This window comes from Megalobrama amblycephala, linkage group LG24 (assembly GCF_018812025.1).
Source record: "Megalobrama amblycephala isolate DHTTF-2021 linkage group LG24, ASM1881202v1, whole genome shotgun sequence".
In the NCBI taxonomy this organism is placed as follows: Eukaryota; Metazoa; Chordata; class Actinopteri; order Cypriniformes; family Xenocyprididae; genus Megalobrama; species Megalobrama amblycephala.
Window position 1 is genome coordinate 13,637,104 of NC_063067.1, and position 23,878 is coordinate 13,660,981.

A 23,878-nucleotide genomic window follows, 5' to 3' on the forward strand; every position below is an offset into this window, starting at 1 on the left:
CTATCGAAATCCTAGAATCGCCCCTGATACAATAGTGCAGAATATGAAATATTTCTAATTCATTTTACTATTACAATTATTTCTTTAAAGTTTTCAAATTCTAAAATTTTCTCATGTCCAAGTTTTGAACCCCAGATTTTTAAGAAGGTAAATCAGTAGCAAAACCCGAGAGGTTGCTGATTTGAATGTGAGAACTTGTCGTATTAATATTTGTATTTGTAAATTGAAATTTACACTCACAGCCCTGATGTGAAAAGCTGAATGTTTCGATTTGCACACACGGACAACAATCAAAACACCCGAGTTGTAGTTGCAGATTAATAGTTACAAATGTCTAAAATGGCATTCACATAAACAAAATGACAGACACAAATGTGTGAGAGACATATTTACTTTTGCACTTTACTTCAGTTTCGCTGTACAGCTTCAAGTCGGCGCTTACAAATCAATTGTTTGTAATTGCTTAATTATATATTATTGATTGTTTCCACTTTCCATTGTTTCCGAAATTTGAGTAGAAATGAAAGACTATAATTATAATCATTTGGTGCAAAGTAATAAAAGTATGATGCAACTTCATACCCTTATTAAAATACATCCAATCAGAAATGCACCTATGGTGTCTCCATAGAGGTAAACTGTAATTGATCACTAATGGCTGTACAAATAGCACAGGCACATTATTCACACTAGGCACGTTTGCATTGTACTGAGTCCCCCCTCCCCACTCCCCCGCTGGCCTGCACTCACACTGCACTTAACGTTCCAGTCCAAAGCACGCTTGCGTCATATACAATGCAACTTTCTCAATGGAAGAAAACAGGAAGAAATGCACTTTCACTAAGATACTGCCTAATATATAGGCTATTTATAATATATAAACATTAACCATCTACGTCATATCCAATCAGATTTCTTTTCACCCATATCCCCCATGCCCTTACAACACACAAACGCACACCTTTATACAGTAAAGTCCAAAAGTTTGGAACCACTAAGATTTTTAATGTTTTTAAAAGAAGTTTCGTCTGCTCACCAAGGCTACATTTATTTAATTAAAAATACAGTAAAAAACAGTAATATTGTGAAATATTATTACAATTTAAAATAACTGTGTACTATTTAAATATATTTGACAAAGTAATTTATTCCTGTGATGCAAAGCTGAATTTTCAGCATCGTTACTCCAGTCGTCAGTGTCACATGATCCTTCAGAAATCATTCTAATATGCTGATTTGCTGCTCAATAAACATTTATGATTATTTTCAATGTTGAAAACAGTTGTGTACTTTTTTTTTTTCAGGATTCCTTGATGAATAGAAAGTTCAAAAGAACAGCATTTATCTGAAATACAAAGCTTCTGTAGCATTATACACTACCGTTCAAAAGTTTGGGGTCAGTAAGAATTTTTATTTTTATTTTTTTGAAAAGAAATTAAAGAAATGAATACTTTTATTCAGCAAGGATGCATTAAATCAATCAAAAGTGGCAGTAAAGACATTTAAAATGTTACGAAAGATTAGATTTCAGATAAACACTGTTCTTTTGAACTTTCTATTCATCAAATAATCCTGAAAAAAAATATTGTACACAAATATTTTGTACAATTGTACACATTAAATGTTTCTTGAGCAGCAGATCAGCATATTAGAATGATTTCTGAAGGATCATGTGACACTGAAGACTGGAGTAATGATGCTGAAAATTCAGCTTTGCCATCACAGGAATAAATTACTTTGTGAAATATATTCAAATAGAAAACAGTTATTTTAAATTGTAATAATATTTCACAATATTACTGTTTTTTACTGTATTTTTAATTAAATAAATGTAGCCTTGGTGAGCAGACGAAACTTCTTTTAAAAACATTAAAAATCTTAGTGGTTCCAAACTTTTGGACTGTACTGTATATTCTCATTCTCTCTTGCTCTCTTTATATATAATGAGTTTACGCAGATAGATTTTAATAATCAATTTTAAAAATTTTGTAAAAAAATAAATTAAATAAAAATAGCGCCCTCTCATGGTATACGAACAGTGCGTACACTGGCGTTGTTCATTGGTCAGGCACCCCCCCACACACACCCCCGTTCTGCTCTCGCACATCTGCTTTCAAGTGCTGAAGTCAGTTTTGCAACAGGAATATTGCAAAAAGAGTAGCAAAAGTCAAAGCACCAGGAATTGAACTTGTACTGCCAGATCTGAGAAGTTGTAAGCGCCGACTTGAAGTAAAGTGCAAAAGTAAATATGTCACACACATTTGTGTCTGTCATTTTGTTTATGTGAATGCCATTTTAGACATTTGTAACTATTAGTCTGCAACTACAACTTCGTAACACGGGTGTTTTGATTGTTGTCTGCGTCAATTTACAAATACAAATATTAATACGGCAAGTTCTCACATTCAAATCAGCAACCTCTCGGGTTTTGCTACTGATTTACTTTCATAGATTTTCAATGTGGTCTTGGAACAGCATAAATAAGGAAATGTTATGAATGAGCATTTTCAGTGCTGAAACTCACACGTCGTGAAGGTTCCTCTGAGAGCAGAGCCCACATTGTTCTCATAGACAGGGAAGATGGACAGGTGGTACTGTGTCTGTGAGGACAGTCCTGTCAGCAGTGCTGTGGAGCTTGTTCCATTCACCACCACCTGAGACCAATCAACAACATGTGAATAATGCATGCATAAAGTGAGTCTTCTGAATGCAATTATAACTGCAGCAGAGAAAATGTCCTGTAGGTAGCACCAACAAACCAACCTTTCCTCAATTCCTGGTGCTCAAAAGTAAGAAAAAATAAACACTGCCGTCTGATACAAGAAATTATAGCTTTTTACATCTTTACATGCAGATAGATTTAAGTGTGTACCAATGGCCGGTAGATGCCGACTTTTTAGTACAAGACACTAAGGCTCACCTCTTTCAGACTCTGTCCTTCAGCAGTGTGGTACACTACTCTGTACTGTTGGGGACCTTTGCTGGGGGCCGTCCAACGCAGGCGCACCTCTCGTGAGCCTAGTCCTATATACTGCAGATCAGTTGGGCTGGGATAAGACAGGACTGGGTCCTGAGTGGGTCGCTCCATTCCTTTTTACCATAGACACATGCCATTTCATTTTAAAGGGAGTACATTGAAGAAATTTGTAGGATCAATATAACGAAGACATATATGTGTGTGATTGACCTACTCTTCGCTTTAATACGATCTTCAATCTTGCCACAGAGGATGCGTGCTAGTCTTCCCACCAGTTTACTGAGCAGAGGAAAATCATTCACGTTATACACATTCAGCTCCAGTGGTTCAGATGCCACCTGCCTCAACTCGGCCTCATCTGCATTTTTCACACCTGGACATAAGTGGGAAAGAAATAAAAAAATATATAAAACTATTATATATATATATATATATAAACAAACATAACTACTAATAAAGGTCATTCTAAACATATAATAATAGCATATATATACACTACCGTTCAAAAGCTTGGGGTATTTTTTTTAAAGGATACTTTATTCAAAAAAAGATGCATTAAACTGATCAGACAAGATTTTTATTTCAAAGAAATGCTGTTCTTTTGAAATTTCTATTCATCAAAGAATCCTGAAAAAGTTATCAAAGTTTCCAGAAAAACATTAAGCAGCACAACTGTTTTCAACATTGATGATAATTATAAAACTTTCTTGAGCAGTAAATCAGCATATCAGAATAATTTCTGAATGATCATATGACACTAAACACTGCTAATATATCACAATATTACTGTTTTACTGTATTTTTAATCAAATTAATGCAATCTTGGTAAGCATAAGAGACTTTTTCAAAAACATTAAAACCTTACCGACCCCAATCTTTTGAATGGCAGAGTATTCATTACCTTCAGAGCCTCTCTGAAATTCATTACACTCCATGTGCAATTCGCTAAGAAAGTCTCTCACCTATAGCAATTATCTCCACGCCAGCATTCTTCAGCCTGTTGGCTGCGGCAATGGCATCATCCTGAGATTTACCATCAGTTAAAAGCAGCAGGAATTGTGGGGTGTTGGGCCGTGCCCCCACCTCCTCCTTGAGATTGTTCTCAAGAGCATGGATGAGAGCCTGACCTGAGTAATAGACATTATAATGTTAAAAATGGCCACAGAAGACAAATTCATGTATTGGTCTCATAAATGAATCCTATCACCACTGCTGGATTACTTTGATTTGTGAAGTCAAGAGTTAAGATTATTAGACAAAAAGCAATAAACCAAAAGATGCTGTGCATTTCAGTGACTTTACAATGGGTAATAGGTATACTTTGGGATGCTGAATCCCCCTTAAAGGGATAGTTCACCCAAAAATGAAAATTTGATGTTTATCTGCTTACCCCCAGTGCATCCAAGATGTAGGTGAATTTGTTTCTTCAGTCGAAAGATTTTTAACTGCTGCCGTCTGTCATAACTTTATTTTTAGTCGTCATTTTTCACATATGTAATGTTAATTGCTACTATGAATGTATAATCGTTTTGTTTTGTCATGAAACTTTTTTTATGAATTTTTTTCTAAAACACCACTATGTATTCGTTCAGCTTCCTGTTATGAGGTCAAAAAACGCGTTCTGACGACGGAAGTGATGTCTCGCCCATATCCCATACGGTAAAAAAATGTATTTTATCTGGCCAAAATATATTTTAAATATATGTTTTTTACAAACAGTGTTTTATATTTTTGAACTTTGTCAATTTAATTAAAATATATGCATGTATTTCAGGGGCAAGAAATATATTTATATATAAAAATATATTTCAGGGCGCAAGAAAATACATTTTCAATCGTACAGTCGACAATGCAATTTGGAAGAAAGCCTTGCAATCAAAACTATCCATTATGTTAGAAGAATTTTAAACACTTACAGAAAAAATTGAATTCGGGAAAAAATTATTTCCCGATTTTTCCACATTGACCACTTTGTTCACATATGATCTTCCCAACAAATACAGAGTTTATGGCACCTCAGAATAAAAATTTTGTTTTAGTCTATTATTTATTAATTAATTAATTAATTTATTTAATTTATTGTCAGTAATATAGCGTTTAAATCTACATCAATTACATATAAATAGTGAATAAAATCGCTAGATGTACGATGTTAACTGTGACGTAATTTGAATGGGAAAACTAGCAGCGCTACTGCGCATGCGCGTCATTTTGATCTGTACGGTCGTCAGTCAACGGGAGTTCTCGGAGTAAAAGGTAAGAGCATAACTTTATTTTTAGTCGTCATTTTTCAAATGTAATGTTAATTGCTACTATGTTTAATGTTTTGTTTTGTCATTTTTTTTTTAACTTTGTAAATTTTTGTTTAATTTGCTCACATGAGGAGACGCATGTATTTACAGAGTTTTAACGTTTGTTTTTAATTTGGACACTAGTGAAAACCGTTACACACAAAAAACTGTTTAATATTTTGTAAATTTCTGTAGAGTGTTTGGGAGCCTGCTGTTGTCGATCGATGATGCTCACGTGATCCTGTCACTGATAGTGGAGCCTGTAACGTAAGTTTTTTTTTTTTTTTTTTTTTTTTTTTGTGCTAAATTTAAATGTTTTACTAAACTTGTTAATTAGGCACACGTTATTCGCTCGTTATTAGAGTTCAGGCATATGCTGGTTTGACATTAATGGCATTCATACGCTCAATTTTTCTACTAATATTATTATTATTAATATTAATACAGCCTAGGTTACTATAGTATAATTTTTATTCACTTTCTGCTGAATGACAAACTGTTTTCAATGAACCAGTTGAGCCAGTGATTCAATAACAAAAGATGCTTATTTGTCATGACCTACAGGTTTACATGTGTCATTCATTACTGTAAAAAATCTACTTTTTATTTTCAGTAGCAGAAAAGGAGATAGTTTGTGCAACAGCAACAAGGTGAGAATGATGAGACACTTTAAGAAGTAAAATATATTTTTAAATTAAGCACTGTTAAGTAAATTATATTATTTTATTGTGTAATTTATGAATTGATATGTTCTCTGCACTTGTGTTAATATCTCTTTCTGTCTGGAACAGGTGCGGGTCCAAACCCATCTGTCAAGATGCTTGTCCACTTGCTGTCCGCCCCACCAGCCCAACGATTGTGCTGGAGAGCCTCTGACCACAAGTCATAGGTACAGGATAATGTTCATAGTCAAGTCATCTTCATTTCTGTAGCACTTTATACAAAAGAGCTTCACAGTAATAAACATGAAATTAACAGAATTCAAAATTCAACAGTTGAATTTAAATATAAAGGCCAAACTACAGATTTTTTTTTTTTGGGCTAAGAAAAATAAAGTTGTTGTTTCTGATAATACTAAAAAAAAGGGATACTCCACCCAAAAATGAAAATACTCTCATAATTATGACTTTCTTTCAAATGATGATTTTTGGAAAATAATCCATCTCTGTGAGTGCAAGTGTAAAGTTGACACTTCAAAAACCACACAGAGTAAAAAACAACAGTAGTCAACTTGACCCTAGTTGAAGTGAAACACTAGGTGTGTGTTAGAAAAATACTAATATTTTTAGGTCTGTGCTTCCAAATGACTCAAGCTTTAAAACACACATCACAAATTACAACATGTTGACTTTGAGCCCATATTGGACAGTTGGCAAATCTGTAGTGTAACAAATATAACATAATAGTATTTTCCTCAAACACACCTATTGTTTCACTTCAGAAGAAGTTGATTTGTCAATTGATGTCATGTGGATTACCATCATGTTCACTTTGTTTGGTTTTTGACCTTCTTGTGTGAACACACAGAGATTGATTATTTTTCTAAATATCTCTGTGTGTATTCCACAGAAAAAGAGAATGTCATAATCAACTGGAAAAGCTTGAGGGTAAGTAAATGAGATCATTTCTGTTTTTGGGTGGATTATCCCTTAGACTTAAGTTAGCTTAAATGAGTGACTTTGTGATATTCCACTATCCCTTCATTTGTAAAAGTGAAAATGCAATGCAGAAGTGTAAAGAAAGGCTAATTCGACCTCTCCTCAATCATTCGTTTCTTTACTGTACTGTCCAAAAATATGCCCATTAAATATCTTTAAAATCCAGTATACATGTAATTGTTTTAGTTCCAGTGTAAACAAAAATATCAGGAAATCCAAAACTAGTCAGAAGACAAAGTGCATGCCCTCTGTACCTGTACACATGTTCAGTTATTGTGTTTTGTCTTTTGTATGAGCACAGTGGTAGAGATAGAAGAAGTGCCCTTGACGAGGAAACCATGGCAGCCATATATACGGTAAGTCAATACTTGGTGAAAGGAAAATTTACTAGAAACATTAAGTTATAAAAAATAACTGATTTTTGTCTCACAGTCAAGAAGAGATTTCCAAATGTGTCCAAAGAGGCTTTGAGGATTTGAACTGGGGAAGCTGAGACTTCTTGAAAGCAAAAAAGTTATATTTGTTTGAATATTGTAATTTTTTGAACATTGTAAAGTATGTTCCTTGCTGATTTTTTTATTCAAATGTTCATGTGTTATAGACAACAAATAAAAGTTTTTCAAATGTGACATGTGAATGTATTTTTTTGGGTTGAAATATATGTAGGGCAAAATATATTTTGAAAATATATTTTTTTTAAATATACAAAAAATGGCCAAAAAATACATTTTTAGAAAATATATTTATGTAAATATATTTGAAAATATATTTTTTAAAAATATACAAAAAATGGCCAAAAAATATATTTTTAGAAAATATATTTATATTTGAAAATATATTTTAGCGAATATATTTTTTTGGCCATTTTTTGTATATTTTGAAATATATTTAAAAATATATTTGAAAATATATTTTTTTACCGTATGGGATACTTCAATGAGCGCGAGACATCACTTCCGTGTCAGAGCGCGATCAGACCTCACACACCGGAAGCTGAACGGAGTTGGACATAGTGGTGTATTAGAGGTAAAAAATGATATAAATACTGTTCGGTTTCTCACACAAACCGATCGTTTCGTGTCTTAAGACATCAATGTGTCGTCACGAGCCGCAGGGTTTCATTTGGATTTGTCTAAGCAAGTTTTATTTACTGTTATAGTTGAAGTTCCTATCCACTGCTATTATTTGACTGATAGACGGCAGCGGTTGCAGTTAAAAATCATAATTTGCGTTCGACTGAAGAAAAAAAGTCACCTACATCTTGGATGCCCTGGGGGTAAGCAGATAAACATCAAATTTTCATTTTTGGGTGAACTATCCCTTTAACCACAGGAAAAATGATTGCTTATAAATGGTGACAATGACAATTTGATAAAAGACATAAATGTTCAATAGATATTAAAGGATGTATGATATATTGGCAAAGTCCCTTTAAGACAAGTCATTTCACTCGGCGGCCATCTTTGAAACGCCTTTCGGGCATCCTGGGCATCATGCAATCTCTTTGAATGGGGAAACATCAAATTCTCCAAAACTGTTCTCCAACCTTACGATTAAATTTCATATTTGAAATCACCAATGAAATCTAACAACAACCGGCTCATAAATTGTGTTTCTAAACGCTCGAATCATGACAAAAAAAACTGTATTTTTCAGGCTGGATCAAGCTAATGCGCATGCGCAGACCTAAATGCGCGTCTCTTCGGAGGCGAGTGTCTGACTGTTTCTATACATGGGTTTCATGTGACGTCACTGTATTCTATCGCCGCCATATTTGGGACCGGTCACAGCTGCGCGCCCTGTTAAAGTCTATGGTGACAGCAGCTACAATTACCAGAGGAAGGCCAACGAAACACTCTCAGAAGGTTCACAACAAGTTTATAATATATCTTGGATATGTGGTGCTGTTAGCCGTTTCAACAGTCGTCAGAACTACAAATGTATTTGATCCCAAAGTAGTTAGATCGGCAGAATTATTGGCTTCATTTAGAAGGGACCACACCACTGGCAGCCAAACAGCAATGCACAACATTAATAACTGCTGGGACTGTCATTTACATAACATTATAACGAGAACACTATTGTAATAAAATGTTGTGAATTCTCTGTGTTGTTGTTTCAGCGTGTTGTTGTGGTAAGAGCGCGTCGACTGAGTTTGATTACATTGATTACATAACTTGTTCAAACTTCACTTGTGCATTCGGGTCATTTTGTACAGATAAAACTTATTAATTTTATTAAGTATAAATATCTGATTATTCTCATAAAGGATGTGTTTCGTTGAGGTAAATAACCCACAGAGCTGATGATCATCTATAGCTTCAGCGCGAGCGCTCAAAAAGTAAGACAAAACATTAATATGATTGGGACTGTCTTCTTCTTATACATGATATTATAATCGTATATATTTGTAAAATAACGTTGTGAATTATTTGGGCTTATTTGCTGTGTTTCGGGGTTTCAATGACGTTACTTCAAGTTCATCTGTGCGTGATTTTGTGCAAATGCTAGTTGTAATATTTTTATTTTGTATTAATATCTGGATTATTTTATATAGGATGTGTTCCGATGAGTTAATTAACTTTCAGTTTATGGGTTTTTTATTATCTTCAGCTTCAGCGTGCGCAGCTCAAACAGCAATGATTAAGTCATTAAAATGTTTAACGTTACTACACAGTAATATTAAAACTTTAATATTTCTTTTAGAAAATGAATGCATTATTTTTAATAACTAGCTCTTATATTGTTCTAGTATTATTTTCATCAACACATAGTTTGATTAATAATAAGGATCATGAACAATAACAGATTTTTTTTTCTCAAATCATCTCATTTTGATAACAGTATTATTTGAGCTGCGCGCACTGAATGAACACCCGTAAACTGAAGCGCTTTGCTAGAAGGTTAATTAACTCAACGGGACACATCCTATATATGGTAATTCATATATATTTATACAAGATATACATAAAATTACAACTTATATTTGCACAAAATCATGCACGCATACTTGAACTAAGTAATGTAGTCAGCTGGTGTCGTGAATTTGTTCATCCTGTAACAACACGCCGAAACACAGCAACTAGAATTCACAATATTTTCAAATAAATCAAATAAATTTGTAGTTCTGACGACTGTTGAAACGGCTAACAGCACCACATATCCCAGATATATTGTAAACTTGTTGTGAACCTTCTGAGAGCGTTTTGTTGGCCTTCCTCTGGTATTTGTAGCTGCTGTCACCATAGACTTAAACAGGACGCGCAGCTGTGACTGGTCCCAAATATGGCGGCGGGCATAGCGGAAGTGACGTCTTTGAAACCCATGTATAGAAACCGGTGATTCTAACGGCCGCTGAAGTGACGCGTGACTTTACCAGTCGGCGATCGGCTCTTATTTAGAAGGCGGGACTTATTCCGCCATATTGCGCGTTACACTCTCTCCCATTCAAAACAATACGAGTGACACGTCTTGTGTTATTCTATAGTCTTTGTATATTGGTCATACTGGTACTGGCTAGTGACTTGTTAAAGTTATCAGTATCAGTCCTGTAAGTAAAATAGGCTGGTATATTTAGACTGATAAATTACAGACCAATGCTCATAGGTTTTTATGGTTGCCAAACAATGTGATACATTACTATAGAATGTGCATTCAGAGGGGTGCACTGAATGCAGCCAATCAGAATTTAGAATCTGAGCTTTTCTTTTTATAATATTTATTAATAACAGCTTGGTAAGGAATATAAAGGGTAACATGTCTAGTTACCAGTGAAAGTGTTGCCTCCCTTGTATCTGAAGTTCCTGATGGCCTCCAAAAGCGGCTCTCTAGAGGTGAAGTTATTAAGATGCCACTCTGTGCGAGGATCTCCACTGTACTGAGATAATGCTGAAACAACAACAAATGAATACTTTTATTCAGCAATGATGTATTAAATTGATCGAAGGTGACAGTAAAGACATTTATAGTATTACAAAAGATGTCTATTTCAAATAAATGCTGTTCTTTTTAACTTTCTATTCATCAAAGAATCCTGAAAAAATGCATCACGGTTTCCACAAAACTATTAAGCAGCACAACTGTTTTCAACATTGATAATAATACATATTTCTTGAGTACCAAATAAGCATATTAGAATGATTTCTGAAGGATCATGTGATACTGAAGACTGGAGTAATGATGCTGAAAATTCAGCTTTGCCATCACAGGAATAAATTTCATTTTAAAATATATTAAATTAGAAAACAGTTATTTATATTATATTGTATTAATATTCACAAATATTACTGTTCTTAATGTATTGTTAACGCCTTGTTGAGCATAAAAGACTTCTTTCAAAAATAAAAATATATAAAAAAAATCTTACTGGACACAAACCTTTAAACAGTAGTGTATAAACTTTCATTAAGTAAATATTTAATTAAGTAAAGTTTAATGTTAATGTTATGCATCTTACCTATCTGCACGCCCTGAGGGCCGATGTGAAAGGGGACAGCCAGGCCCTCCAGGAAGTCGCGCACTTTTCTGAAGTTTGTGCGGCCGATGCTCCAGGATCCATCCACAAGAAGGACCAGATCTGCCTGAACTCCAGCACTGCATTCAAACGGCTTTCGTGTGGAAACACCTTCACACACATTGGGCAAGATTCAAACAATGCTGTTTTAATAAGGCAACATAAATTGAGTGCGAGAATGTCTTTTAATGTCTCTTAACCTGTGCATTTTCATGAGTCTTTTCACACCTGCAAACATCTTGCATTCCTCTCTGCTCCTATATCTCTAACACTTTGTGATTTTGCATTTTTTGTCAATACATATACAGTATGTGTGTGTTCCTCCATGGTGCATTCCTATCTTTGTGTGTGTTTTTTTACAGATGGGAGGAAGGAGAGAACAAATTTCAGTCCTGAGGGCACACAAGGGGCCCTGATAACAACCTACACAGTGTCATTAACTCTGGTTTGTCCCTAATTCTGTTATTAGCCCTCACTATACAGACACAGGAAACATCAGCACAGCTCATTACCTCTGTTAAACACTGACCCTAACATTGTCCTGTATCACGGTTGAGTCAATGTGCATTTTAGATTTATATTTGCATATTCATGAGTTCAATAACATTGTGCATTGTCTTTTTTAATAGCTGTTTGTCCATCTGGTTGATTTAAATCATCTGAAATGTGAATCACCTTACCTGTGACAGGTTGGGTTGGGGTGTTTTTTCTCAGTTTGTTGGTGACTTCCTCTTTCACTGACTTCCCTCCATTATCCTCTTGATCATTTTTATCCTCAGTCTTGGATCGATTCTTGTCCTTTTTTTTCTTTTCTTTGGGGCTTCTGTCAATTTCTGGCTCAAGCTCAGGTACAGCAGGAGGCTCTATAGAAGCAAGAAAAAGACATCATGAATGAAAGATAAATAGCTAAATAAAAATATTATATGTACCGCAGCAAAATAAAAGTCTAATAAAGCAATCTTGTCTCAGATTTTCAATACATTTTGTAATAAAAGGGGCACTGTTTTGGCACTGTTACACTATAACTGTGAATTTGAATTTTAATCATCTTAAAAGTAGGTGAATTTGACTCAAGGATGTGAATGACAATCAACACATTTGCACATATAATTGTGGCTATAAATAGATGCAAGACTAATCACAATCAAGTATGCAAGAAATGCAAGACCACCATATGCAAGTCAGTACACAATTATCACTATGACACCATCATAGTTGGTGAGCTAGTGGAATATTTTTAAACACACACACACAAAAATGGTTATACAACATCAAAAGCTTAAATTATCTGTAAAACTAAATTTTAATGTATGTTAAGAGGTTTCAGAAGAAAATTTGAGGGATATCAAAATATGGAGACTGTGAAATGGGTCCACAGTTAGTGATGGTGTCTGTATTCCCACACCCCAGCTTGTTCTAAATGCACATTCAGCACAGGTGGACAGCATCCCCTCCTTGCCCTGTCCTGTCTCATTACAGCAGCATTGATTACAGGTGTTTGGGTGAATAGACTCTTATTAATAGGTTAGTGAAGGAGCTGGCGCCAGTTCAACTATCTGTAGCTACACCAGTAAAAAATGCATAATGACAGAGAGGCGGTGGGACAGAAGGTCGGCATAGAGTTCCTTGGCTTTGAACACCCATTTGGGCAGTAGTATGTTTGGTTTGTCACTAATAAAAGCTCATTATTGTAGTAATACCATTTTACACATCTGGAGCTTGGAGCGAAAACTGAAAAACCAGACATACACTGATATTTCAAACTGAAAATGAAATTCTTTTATGTCAAGTACAAACCCAAAAAAGTTGGGACACTGTACAAATTGTGAATAAAAACAGAATGCAATGATGTGGAAGTTTCAAATTTCAATATTTTATTCAGAATACAACATAGATGACATATCAAATGTTTAAACTGAGAAAATGTATAATTTTAAGGGAAAAATAAGTTGATTTTAAATGTCATGGCATCAACACATCTCAAAAAAGTTGGGACAAGGCCATGTTTACCACTGTGTGGCATCCCCTCTTCTTTTTACAACAGTCTGCAAACGTCTGGGGACTGAGGAGACAAGTTGCTCAAGTTTAGGAATAGGAATGTTGTCCCATTCTTGTCTAATACAGGCTTCTAGTTGCTCAACTGTCTTAGGTCTTCTTTGTCACATCTTCCTCTTTATGATGTGCCAAATGTTTTCTATGGGTGAAAGATCTGGACTGCAGGCTGGCCATTTCAGTACCTGGATCCTTCTTCTACGCAGCCATGATGTTGTAATTGATGCAGTATGTGGTCTGGCATTGTCATGTTGGAAAATGCAAGGTCTTCCCTGAAAGAGACGACGTCTGGATGGGAGCATATGTTGTTCTAGAACTTGGATATACCTTTCAGCATTGGTGGTGCCTTTCCAGATGTGTAAGCTGCCCATGCCACACGCACTCATGCAACCCCATACCATCAGAGATGCAGGCTTCTGAACTGAGCACTGATAACAACTTGGGTTGTCCTTGTCCTCTTTAGTCCGGATGACATGGCGTCCCAGTTTTCCAAAAAGAACTTCAAATTTCAATTCGTCTGACCACAGAACAGTTTTCCACTTTGCCACAGCCCATTTTAAATGAGCCTAAGCTGCAAATCGGTCCTCCAGCTGTTCCTTATGTACATTTAACTTTTCCGGCCTCTTATTGCTACCTGTTCCAACTTTTTTGGAATGTGTAGCTCTCATGAAATACAAAATGAGCATGACATTTCAAAATGTCTCACTTTCAACATTTGATATGTTATTTATATTCTATTGTGAATAAAATATAAGTTTATGAGATTTGTAAATTATTGCATTCCTTTTTTATTCACAATTTGTACAGTGTCCCAACCTTTTTGGAATCGGGTTTGTACTTCAATTAATTATTATTATATTATTTTTTATAATATATTAAAATCAACTTGTATTTTATGTGATAATGTATACACACAATATTAAGAAATATACACTACAGTTCAAATGTTTGGGGTTGGTAAGATTCTTATGTTTCTTATGCTTACCAAAGCTGCAATTATTTAATCAAAAATACAGTAAAAACAGTGATATTGTGAAATATTATTACAATTTAAAATAATTTATCTTCTAATACATTTTAAGATGTAATTTATTTCTGTGATGGTAAAGCTGAATTATCAGCATCATTACTCCAGTCTTCAGTGTCACATGATACTTCAGAAATCATTCTAATATGCTGATTTGATGCTCAAGAAACAATTCTTATTATTATCCATGTTGAAAATGGTTGTAATTGACAAACACATATTTAGATTGCATTGACAAATCTCCTGGGAAACTGTACCTGTAGTCGTCGGTTCTCGGTAGAGAACAGTGGGAAGGGCTGCTAGAGCCTCCGTCACGTCATCCACCTCTCCAGATCCAGAGCCAATGGAGGGAGTTTTCTTCTTCTGCTCCCTGTTCCCGCTGCGGATCAACTCTTCCTCACGCAACCCATCGACTGTGAGAAAATGAGGAACAGGGAAAGTGAAAATGACTTTTGCTTATTTATTTAGCAAACTATTAGGTACATCAGATTACATAAAACAAGTAAACCGTATTAAAGCCCTATTTTGTTAACACCAACACCTTTTTGATATATGAGCAGATCCTTATGGAAAAACTGAGTGGATGCTTTGGCTTTTATGAGGGAACAATGGAACAATCCCCCCAGACAAGCAAGCATGGCCCTCTAGCCAAACCACACCACTGGCCTGTACAGACCTGCACGGCTCGACACAGTAACCTACTCTCCTAATCTCTCATCCCAACGTATCACAGATGTTTGGCATAGTCTACATCTTTTGACAATGACAACACCAAGCTATTATGAAATAAAGTCTGATCTCCCATCTGCATTCTTATTTTAGCACATTCACAGCTGACGCGCAATTCAAATGCAAAGCCAGTTTCTTTACTAAGACATTTCATAATCTGATATCAGGTTTCTTTCAGGGTGGTCGTTTTGGTGGAACATTACTGTGTTTTAAATGGAATTCCAAAAGTGTTATGTGCCTGTAAAGACACAAGAGTCAGTCCCAGCCTGTAATCTGGCAGGAATCCACCATTTGAGAGTGTCAATTACAGACAGTTCCCCACTGTGTTGAGTATGTCATGTGTTAAAAGGGAAGGTTTCTGTACTTTGGGTCTGTGTGTTGACAACTTCTGACCGCTGGGAACTATGCTTGTTGCACACAAAAAACTCTTATCTTTGGAAAGATCCCCCACCTCCAACAACAGTTGGATGGGAAGCCTCTAATCCTGATATTAAACTTCTACCATTTTTGGTACAGACATGAATGACTCCTCATATGGCTTGAAGTGTAGAGATGTGTGGTTAGTTTCCTAAGTAATCACACTTATTATTTTAGCCTGGAAGATGATAAAATGGGTGAAAGAATCCACTGAGGTTACAGGAACATAACCTGGAGTACCACCAAATAGGAGTTGATGGTTGGCGCTTTTGACTTGGGTCAAGTCAACTAGCAACACATAGCGACAATTCTAAACACCTTCTAAACACCAACCACATAGCAACGTCCTCTCATCTTCCACTCTTACTGGTAAAACGTCTTTTTGCAATGAGTTTCTCCTGTGTCCCATTGAGCACCAGGACTTGGAGGAGGTATTCCTGTCTGGAGTCCAGGCCTGCCACCGTGGCCCGGCCGCGTGTGGTTGTCAGCATCAGCTCTGGCTGTTGAACCTCTGGAAAAGAAAAAGAAAAGGTGATTTAGATTTAAAGCTTTTTAAGTGTGTATTGCTTATGCTACTAGCATCACCAAAAACCTGAAAACGTAATGACTGCTTCAAGCAGGTTTTGCAAACAAACCCTATTGGGTGGAGAAGCAGACAAGCCCGCCCCAAACTCATGCCATTGGTTGAGCTGAGGAATTAAAGATCCCTTGTAATTTTGATATAAAAGACTTTCTTACTATATCCCTGATCATTTCAGTCAGATCTAGTTGGAGCAGCGTGTGTCAGTGAAGATTTTTTTTTTTTTTTTGTGTGAATTCACAATGTAATGAAGCTTTGCAAAGAGGCTGATACTGAAGTACAGGTTTGTTAAAATTAGGGCTGCCCCCTAAAAGTCGACTAACCGTTAGTCGACGAGAAAAGGCTTAGTTGACCAAAAATGTATTAGTCGCAGGAAAAAAAATTCACAGGAAGTAGCGAAGTCACGCAGTTTGTGATGAACAGATCGTTAACAGCTGGTCTATGTGGTAATGTAGTAACAGTACATCAGGCAAGACATCCAAACGCTCCCCTATCATTCATCTACCTCAAATATGGCTTATCATCTGACACATGTAAGTAGTAGCAACTTTACATGGCTGCTCGCTTTAACATTAACTTAGAAAAATGTGGGCTATTCAAGTGTTTTTGCGGAGTGTGAAAACTGAATAGTAGTGCAGCTAACACGGTGGCGCCGGTGCGATCACTTGCACTTAAAATACTCTGTCATTTTTGGTCATACAGATAAGAGTAATACATCTTTTGAATCTTTGAAGTGTCTACTTTTATTTGTGTGCACTCAACACAAAATGTTGTGCTTTTGTAAAACAATGAAAAGAAACAGGGTGCGCTTTCTGCCGTCTCTCTCTGTGAACTTGAGCGTGCCAAAAAGAAAAACGTACTTAATCTACATGTAAACTTGCCTCATTTACATGTTAAATGTACATCATTGAGGATGTCTCATTTCAGAAAAGTAACCATTATAAAACTGAATGAATTCCTCATGAGGTGAAAATTACTGTCATTTCTTTCTTAATTTGGAATGTAATGGCTGCTTTTCTGAAATGAGGCAGCCTCAATGACGTATGTTGCTGACAAACGTGACCTCCGGAGGGTGCAGACTTCGAAATGAGACACAGCATGGGGGTTTTTATTTCAAGGTATGTGAATTAATTATGGGAATTACGAAAATAGTTATACAGAGAATGGCCAGCATTATGCTCATTACACAGAAGTTAAATATAAATGCAATCAAAAGATGGCCGAGTGTGAGACTTAATTACGAAACATGATTGCCTATTTCTGTCTGTCTCTGCCTGGAGCACTTTGGGGCATGTGTGCTGTTTGTTTTGCTGTGTGAACTTTCTCGAGACTGCAACAGACCTGTCTGGACTCACCTAACTGAGCACAAGGGCGGAACGGTAGATAAGAGAGACAAAGAAAAAGACGGAGAGAGAGAGAGAGATGGTGGGAAAGAGAGAGGGAAAGAGAAGGGGTTTCACTGAAAGATAGACACATACAGAGTGGTAAAAAAACAAGATGAGATGTCAGAAGTGATATGAGCAAAGGTTATGACTATCCTCATATCCTCATCTCTCAAAAAACTTGCTTTCCCATTCCTCACCTGTTCTGAATGCTTACTCAGTGGGATAAGAATGTACTGAAAAGAATTTATCCGAGCACACAGTTTTTTAAAATTCATGTGCCCTCGTAATCTTTAATCTAAATAACGATAATGATAATGGATAATGACCCAATCAATTCCCAATGGAAAAAAATAAATAAATAGAAGCCATTTTACTTGTTTTTATGGCACAATAGGGAAGAAAAGATTATCGCAACTTCAATTTCTGCTGACTTTAAAAATAAGCAACTTTCTATTTATTTGATTTATTTAATGACAAATACAGAAGTTTCAAAAGTGTGAAAATGCTGCTGGTAAATGAAATAAATCTCAGTGCTTCAGTGGAATCCAGTTCCTGTTATGTGTAGCGGACAAAATTTGGGTGTTTCCTCAGAGCAGCGGAGAATTTAATGTGCCCTGGAGCCTTTTTGTGTTATCACGTACATTATGAATGCACATTGCATACACCACCGTTCAAAAGTCTATGGTAGGAAATTAATACTTTTATTCAGCAAGGAGGCATTAAAATGTAAAAAAAATGACAGTAAAGACATTTACATTGTTACAAAAATATATATTTCAAATAAAAGCTGTTTTTTTTAACTTCCTATTAATCCAAAAATCCAAAAAAAAATAGATGTAAATATTATTTTTTAAATGTATTAGCATTTCCACAAAAATACTAAGCAGCACAACTGCTTTCAACATTGATAATAATAAGAAATTTGACACTTAAGACTGGAATAATGGCTGCTGAAAATTCAGCTTTGCCATCACAGTAATGAATGACATTTTAAAATATATTCAATTAGAAAACATTTATTTTAAACTGTAATAATATTTCACAACATTACTGTTTTTACCTTATGTTATTGATACATTATAAAAACATCTTACTGACCCCAAACCTTTGAACGGGAGTGTACCAATATGTCATTGCATGCAAAGTTTTGTCCACGGTAAAAAAAACAGCACTTCAAATGTAAAAAATACCAGCAAGCCAAGCATATGACAGTGAGAAAAAGTAACAAAAAGGGAAATTAACAAGGTAATTTTAGTAAGAAGTAATAATGTAATCTTAATTCTTTACCAATAACTAAAGCAGTCTCACCTGTGATGGGCCGCACACGGACCTTGTAACCCTGCACCGGTCCTTCCGCCTCCTTCCATTTCATCTGCAGCCGATCTTCAGACAGAACAGTCAGCTTCAGCCGGCCTGGAAAGGCATTCAAAGACTTTATAAAAAATGCACGTTCACAACACATCATTAGCAAGACTGATAGACATTTGATAATTCTGATTAGTTTGTGTCCACAATGTATAAGTCAGATGAGAGGACAAAAACAAGCATGTCATTTCTAGAGAGAATCATGGGAAAAGAGGCCTGTATGTGCAACTAAATGTATGTCTTGAAAGATCAAAGTCTTCCTCTACAAGCTTCTCAATGGCTTTCTTTTCCCTCAACTTCCCCTCTGAGAATTTATAATATTTGAATGGGAAGTTTTTTATTCATTCCTTCTTTTCCTTCATCACTGTTCTCTTGCTCAACTCTGCCCTTGTCTTCAGCTTATCTGCATAATTTCCACATGCCAGCTTGTCACAATCCCCTCTTTCATGTTTCCTGCTCCGTCTTCCCCTCTCCCCAGCTGTCCGCGATCGCTCAAAGCAGGCCCTGTAATGCCCTGCAGGGTAACAGGGGGTTGAGGACCACAGGAAATCTGCTTTTCGGTGGGGTTGAAGGTCAGCCTGAAGGGGATGCATGCTTGTAACGTCATAGCCCAGATGAGTGTTACAATGGGTACGACCCCAAAAAACATGAAGATCTTTGTCCCCTTATACTGTATGTATACTCATACATTTGTCCCCGGATTGTTTTATTGGGGGAATAAAATCAGGGACATGGTGAAATGTTTCATGCACTGCATAAAAAAAAAAAAAAAACTTTTTATCAGGTATAAAAAATGCTTCATATATATATATATATATATATATATATATATATATATATATATATATATATATATATATATATATATATATATATATATATATATATATATATATATATATATATATATATATATATATATATATATATATATATATATATATAGGTAACATCTAAATTAACAGGTTTAATTCAAGTAAAAAATATATTTTATTTATTTATTATTATTATTATTATAAAATGAGGGGAATGGTGGAATGCACTGTAAAAATCAGGTATAAAAATTACAGTTAATATGGTAACATCTAAATTAACAGGTTTAATACAAGCCAAAATATTTTGTTTATTATTATTATTATTATTATAAAATCGGTAATGGTGAAATGATGGGTTTTATCAGGTATAAAAATTATGCTTCATGTGGTAACATCTAAATTAATTACTTCACATAAAAAGATTCATTCATTCCAGATGAATGGTGAAATTATGCATTGTAAAAAAATATATATATTTTGAGGTATAAAAAATATGCTTCATGTGGTAACATTTAAATGAACAGGTTTAATTCAAGTAAACAAAATTGATCTATTATTATTATTAAAGGTGCCCAAGAATGCTTTTTCACAAGATGTAATATAAGTCTAAGGTGTCTCCTGAATGTGTCTGTGAAGTTTCAGCTCAAAATACCCCATAGATTTTTTTTTATTAATTTTTTTAACTGCCTATTTTGGGGCATCATTAACTATACACTGATTTTGGCAGCGCCGCCCCTTTAAATCGCGTGCTCCCTGCCACACGAGCTCTCGACTATATTACAGTGCATTTACAAAGTTCACACAGCTAATATAACCTTCAAATGGATCTTTACAAGATGTTCGTCATGCATGCTGTGTATACATCGAATCATGTGAGTAAAGTATTTATTTTGATGTTTACGTTTGATTCTGTATAAGTTTGAGGCTATATGCTCTGTGGCTAACGGCTAATGCTACACTGTTGGAGAGATTTATAAAGAATGAAGTTGTGTTTATGAATTATACAGACTGCACATGTATAAAAATGAAAATAGCGACGGCTCTTGTCTCCGTGAATACAGTAAGAAACGATGGTAACTTTAACCACATTTAACAGTACATTAGCAACATGCTAATGAAACATTTAGAAAGACAATTTACAAATATCACTAAAAATATCATGCTATCATGGATCATGTCAGTTATTATTGCTCCATCTGCCATTTTTCGCTATTGTTCTTGCTGGCTTACCTTGTCTGTGCACAGATCCAGACGTTAATACTGCCTTTCCTTGTCTAATGCCTTGAACATGGGCTGGCATATATGCAAATATTGGGGTCATACATATTAATGATCCCAACTGTTACGTAACAGTCGGTGTTATGTTGAGATCCGCGTGTTTTCCGGAAGTCTTTTAAACAAATTAGATTTATATAAGAAGGAGGAAGCAATGGGGTTGAAACTCAATGTATGTCTTTTCCATGTACTGAACTCTTGTTATTCAACTATGCCAATATAAATTCAATATTTAATTCTAGGGCACCTTTAAATATGGCAAACAACTGCATTAGATTACATAAATAAAAGCCATTTTTAATGGTCAGATCGGGTAGAAATAGCTCCTTAAGGTAACAACATTTTTACACTGGCAACAAATAAATATCCATTCTCTGCATTAACTGGCAGTGGATCAGAGGCTAAACGAAGCTTTCTGGCCGACGCAGCAGCACCACCAACCCAGAAGTCAACAAATGTGCGGCCAACTGCTCAGACAAAAACAGTGTGGAAAACACACGCACAGCATGTATCCTCTAGGGAAGACAGAGATAACAAGAGGCCTAGAAAGGACACATAAATAATTCCAAGCATTTTAAGGCAAATTTCTTTCCCAAATGTAGCAACGTCCATCAAGGTCTATGTGCATTTAAGGATTCTGCAATGTTGCACAAGGGCCTCAGGCAGTGAGTCACTATTTTTCTGCTGTACTGCTAACCAAAAATTTCCTTCCCTTGGGGAAAGTTACAATTTAGACAGTTTAAAAAAATCAGTATCATTTGGCTAAAAGTCTCTATAGTGTCTAAATATGTCTTTCTGACTATTACAGGTTTTTCATTGTTTTGTGGGGTTACAACACACTTTTCTAGCATGTGGGTTGAAAACTCGGTCCCATTAGACAGACTTTTAGGAATGCAGATGACATTTCACAAACAAAACAAAGCTGTGTGTTTTCTGACAGTATTTCAGATGCTATCATAATTACAAAGACAGAATAAAACATCTGGGAATGCATTTACTAATGTCTTATCTAAAAACTGTTTATTTCTTTAAGGCAATATATATGATATAGTATTAGTGCTATATATTAGTACTATAATACCACTGTTCCATTATGAGGAGATATAATAATTATTTTTTTTTTTTTTTTTACACATGAATATAATTTCTGTGCCACTAGGAAACTACCATGAAAATGAACTTATAGTTGTTTCTGCACATTAAACTAGGCTAGGAATATTTTAACATCATAAAATTATACACTTTACCTTTAAATGAATGAAAAAGCAAATGTAGTCCTGTCCCACAAAAAGAGCTATATGTGGATTGCTATTTTGTGGGCATGAATGCTACTTGACCCTTCATTTCATTCGGAAGTGCACAGGCCTTGCATTTTGGTTAGAAAAGGGGCATCTAATTATGGAAGCACCAGCAATTATCCATGGCTCTTAAATCTGACCATTTTCAAGGATGCAGAGACGTGTGTAAAAATGAAATAACAAACATATAGAAAATTTTAAGTGTTAGGGGCTTACAAAAAATGGCTATATTGGATTATATTTAGTTTATCATTGTCTGCTGGTATATATTTACATATATATTACCTTTGATTTTTGATTTTTCCGTTTTTTACTTTTCACATATTTACTCAAAATAATACTGAGCCATTGATAGTATATCAGCCATTTTTCTGTTATCCATCATAACATTAAAACTAATTTTCAAAATCAGACAGAATTGTAATATTGGTGAATAAATAGAGCATCATGGAGGGAAAGGTAAAAGGCAACAGATAACCTTGGGAATGAACTTCAAAAACCAGCATAAGGAGAACCGTCACCAGGATGAGTGTCGTTCGCTCTAGGAGGACGAGAGGAAAGATGTGGGCCATCATGGTATCAATTAAAGACCTGTGGGAAAATAGTCACTGTGAGCAACGCGAAATAACTTTCATTCACTCCAAATATATATCAAAGCAAGATTATCATAATAACATAAACAGTAGCACTGTAAAGCTGCTGTTCTCCGTTGAAGCCGGCCGAATACAGAGACTATCCCAAACCCTTTAATGCAACAGCTTTAAATATAACCTAAACAATAAGAGGGAGTGATAAGGACAAAAAAGAGATGGGACACTTGCAGAAAAGGCTGCACCAGAAGTGGTCATTACAGGCCCGTTGAAGACAATTACAAGACGAGGGAGGGAAAACTGAGCACCTGTTATATATTTATAACCAGACATGTCTGCAAACCTGAATGTAATTTAGTATGTATCCAGCATTAAGAAAAAAAGAAAAAAAAAATCAATGGAGAGAACAGCAAATCTTCTCAGAAGTGCTGGTCTGATTCACAAAAATATTATGTGTGAGAAGTGCAATAATTTGGCACCTATTTTAATTGGACTCCCCTTGCTTTGGGCCATAATAAGACGGCATTTACATGCATTGGCTTGTTGTGCTGAATACAAACATATGATATTGGGACCTCGTTGAATCTGTTGTGATACCACACCTACAGTGAGCTGTCGAAAGCTATTACCGCTACACAAGAGCACTATGAAACCTACGCATTACTAGGTGGCTAGACTTTACTGTCTTTACTCATTAAGTCAAACATTACATGACTTATATAGATAGGCTACTGCTCCACTCAGTTAGACAGGAACCACTAGAAGCAATTACAGCGAGGCAAAGGTAATTAAAATATTAATTTTAAAACAGCAAGTTGCAGCAAAGCATTGAGAAAAGCACACACGCACTCATAATATATAACGCTATCTGACTCTGATAAGGGTCTATTGGAAATAAGGTAGTTT

The 23,878-nt window shown here is 35.4% G+C and overlaps 1 protein-coding gene and 1 long non-coding RNA gene across 3 annotated transcripts in view; one reads left to right on the forward strand and one right to left on the reverse strand.

Annotated features, from left to right (window-relative positions):
• Positions 1 to 23,878, reverse strand: part of LOC125260538 (collagen alpha-1(XX) chain) — a 38,985-nt gene that overhangs the window by 14,745 nt on the left and 362 nt on the right. Inside the window, exons 2-12 of one of the 2 annotated variants that reach the window (XM_048178944.1) lie at positions 22,861 to 22,973; positions 18,938 to 19,042; positions 16,032 to 16,175; positions 14,776 to 14,931; positions 12,120 to 12,302; positions 11,383 to 11,550; positions 10,695 to 10,814; positions 3,940 to 4,104; positions 3,192 to 3,350; positions 2,921 to 3,090; positions 2,525 to 2,654 (exon numbers count right to left, since the gene is read on the reverse strand). In XM_048178944.1, the coding sequence (XP_048034901.1) occupies positions 2,525 to 2,654; positions 2,921 to 3,090; positions 3,192 to 3,350; positions 3,940 to 4,104; positions 10,695 to 10,814; positions 11,383 to 11,550; positions 12,120 to 12,302; positions 14,776 to 14,931; positions 16,032 to 16,175; positions 18,938 to 19,042; positions 22,861 to 22,957 (1,597 nt within the window). In that variant the 5' untranslated portion in view covers positions 22,958 to 22,973. The remainder of the gene's footprint in view (positions 1 to 2,524; positions 2,655 to 2,920; positions 3,091 to 3,191; positions 3,351 to 3,939; positions 4,105 to 10,694; positions 10,815 to 11,382; positions 11,551 to 12,119; positions 12,303 to 14,775; positions 14,932 to 16,031; positions 16,176 to 18,937; positions 19,043 to 22,860; positions 22,974 to 23,878) is intronic. The other variant, XM_048178945.1, reaches the window with a different exon arrangement.
• Positions 5,475 to 7,611, forward strand: LOC125260544. The gene is made up of 4 exons (XR_007183066.1): positions 5,475 to 5,535; positions 5,882 to 5,918; positions 6,060 to 6,157; positions 7,228 to 7,611. It is a non-coding gene; the product is annotated as an uncharacterized LOC125260544 (long non-coding RNA).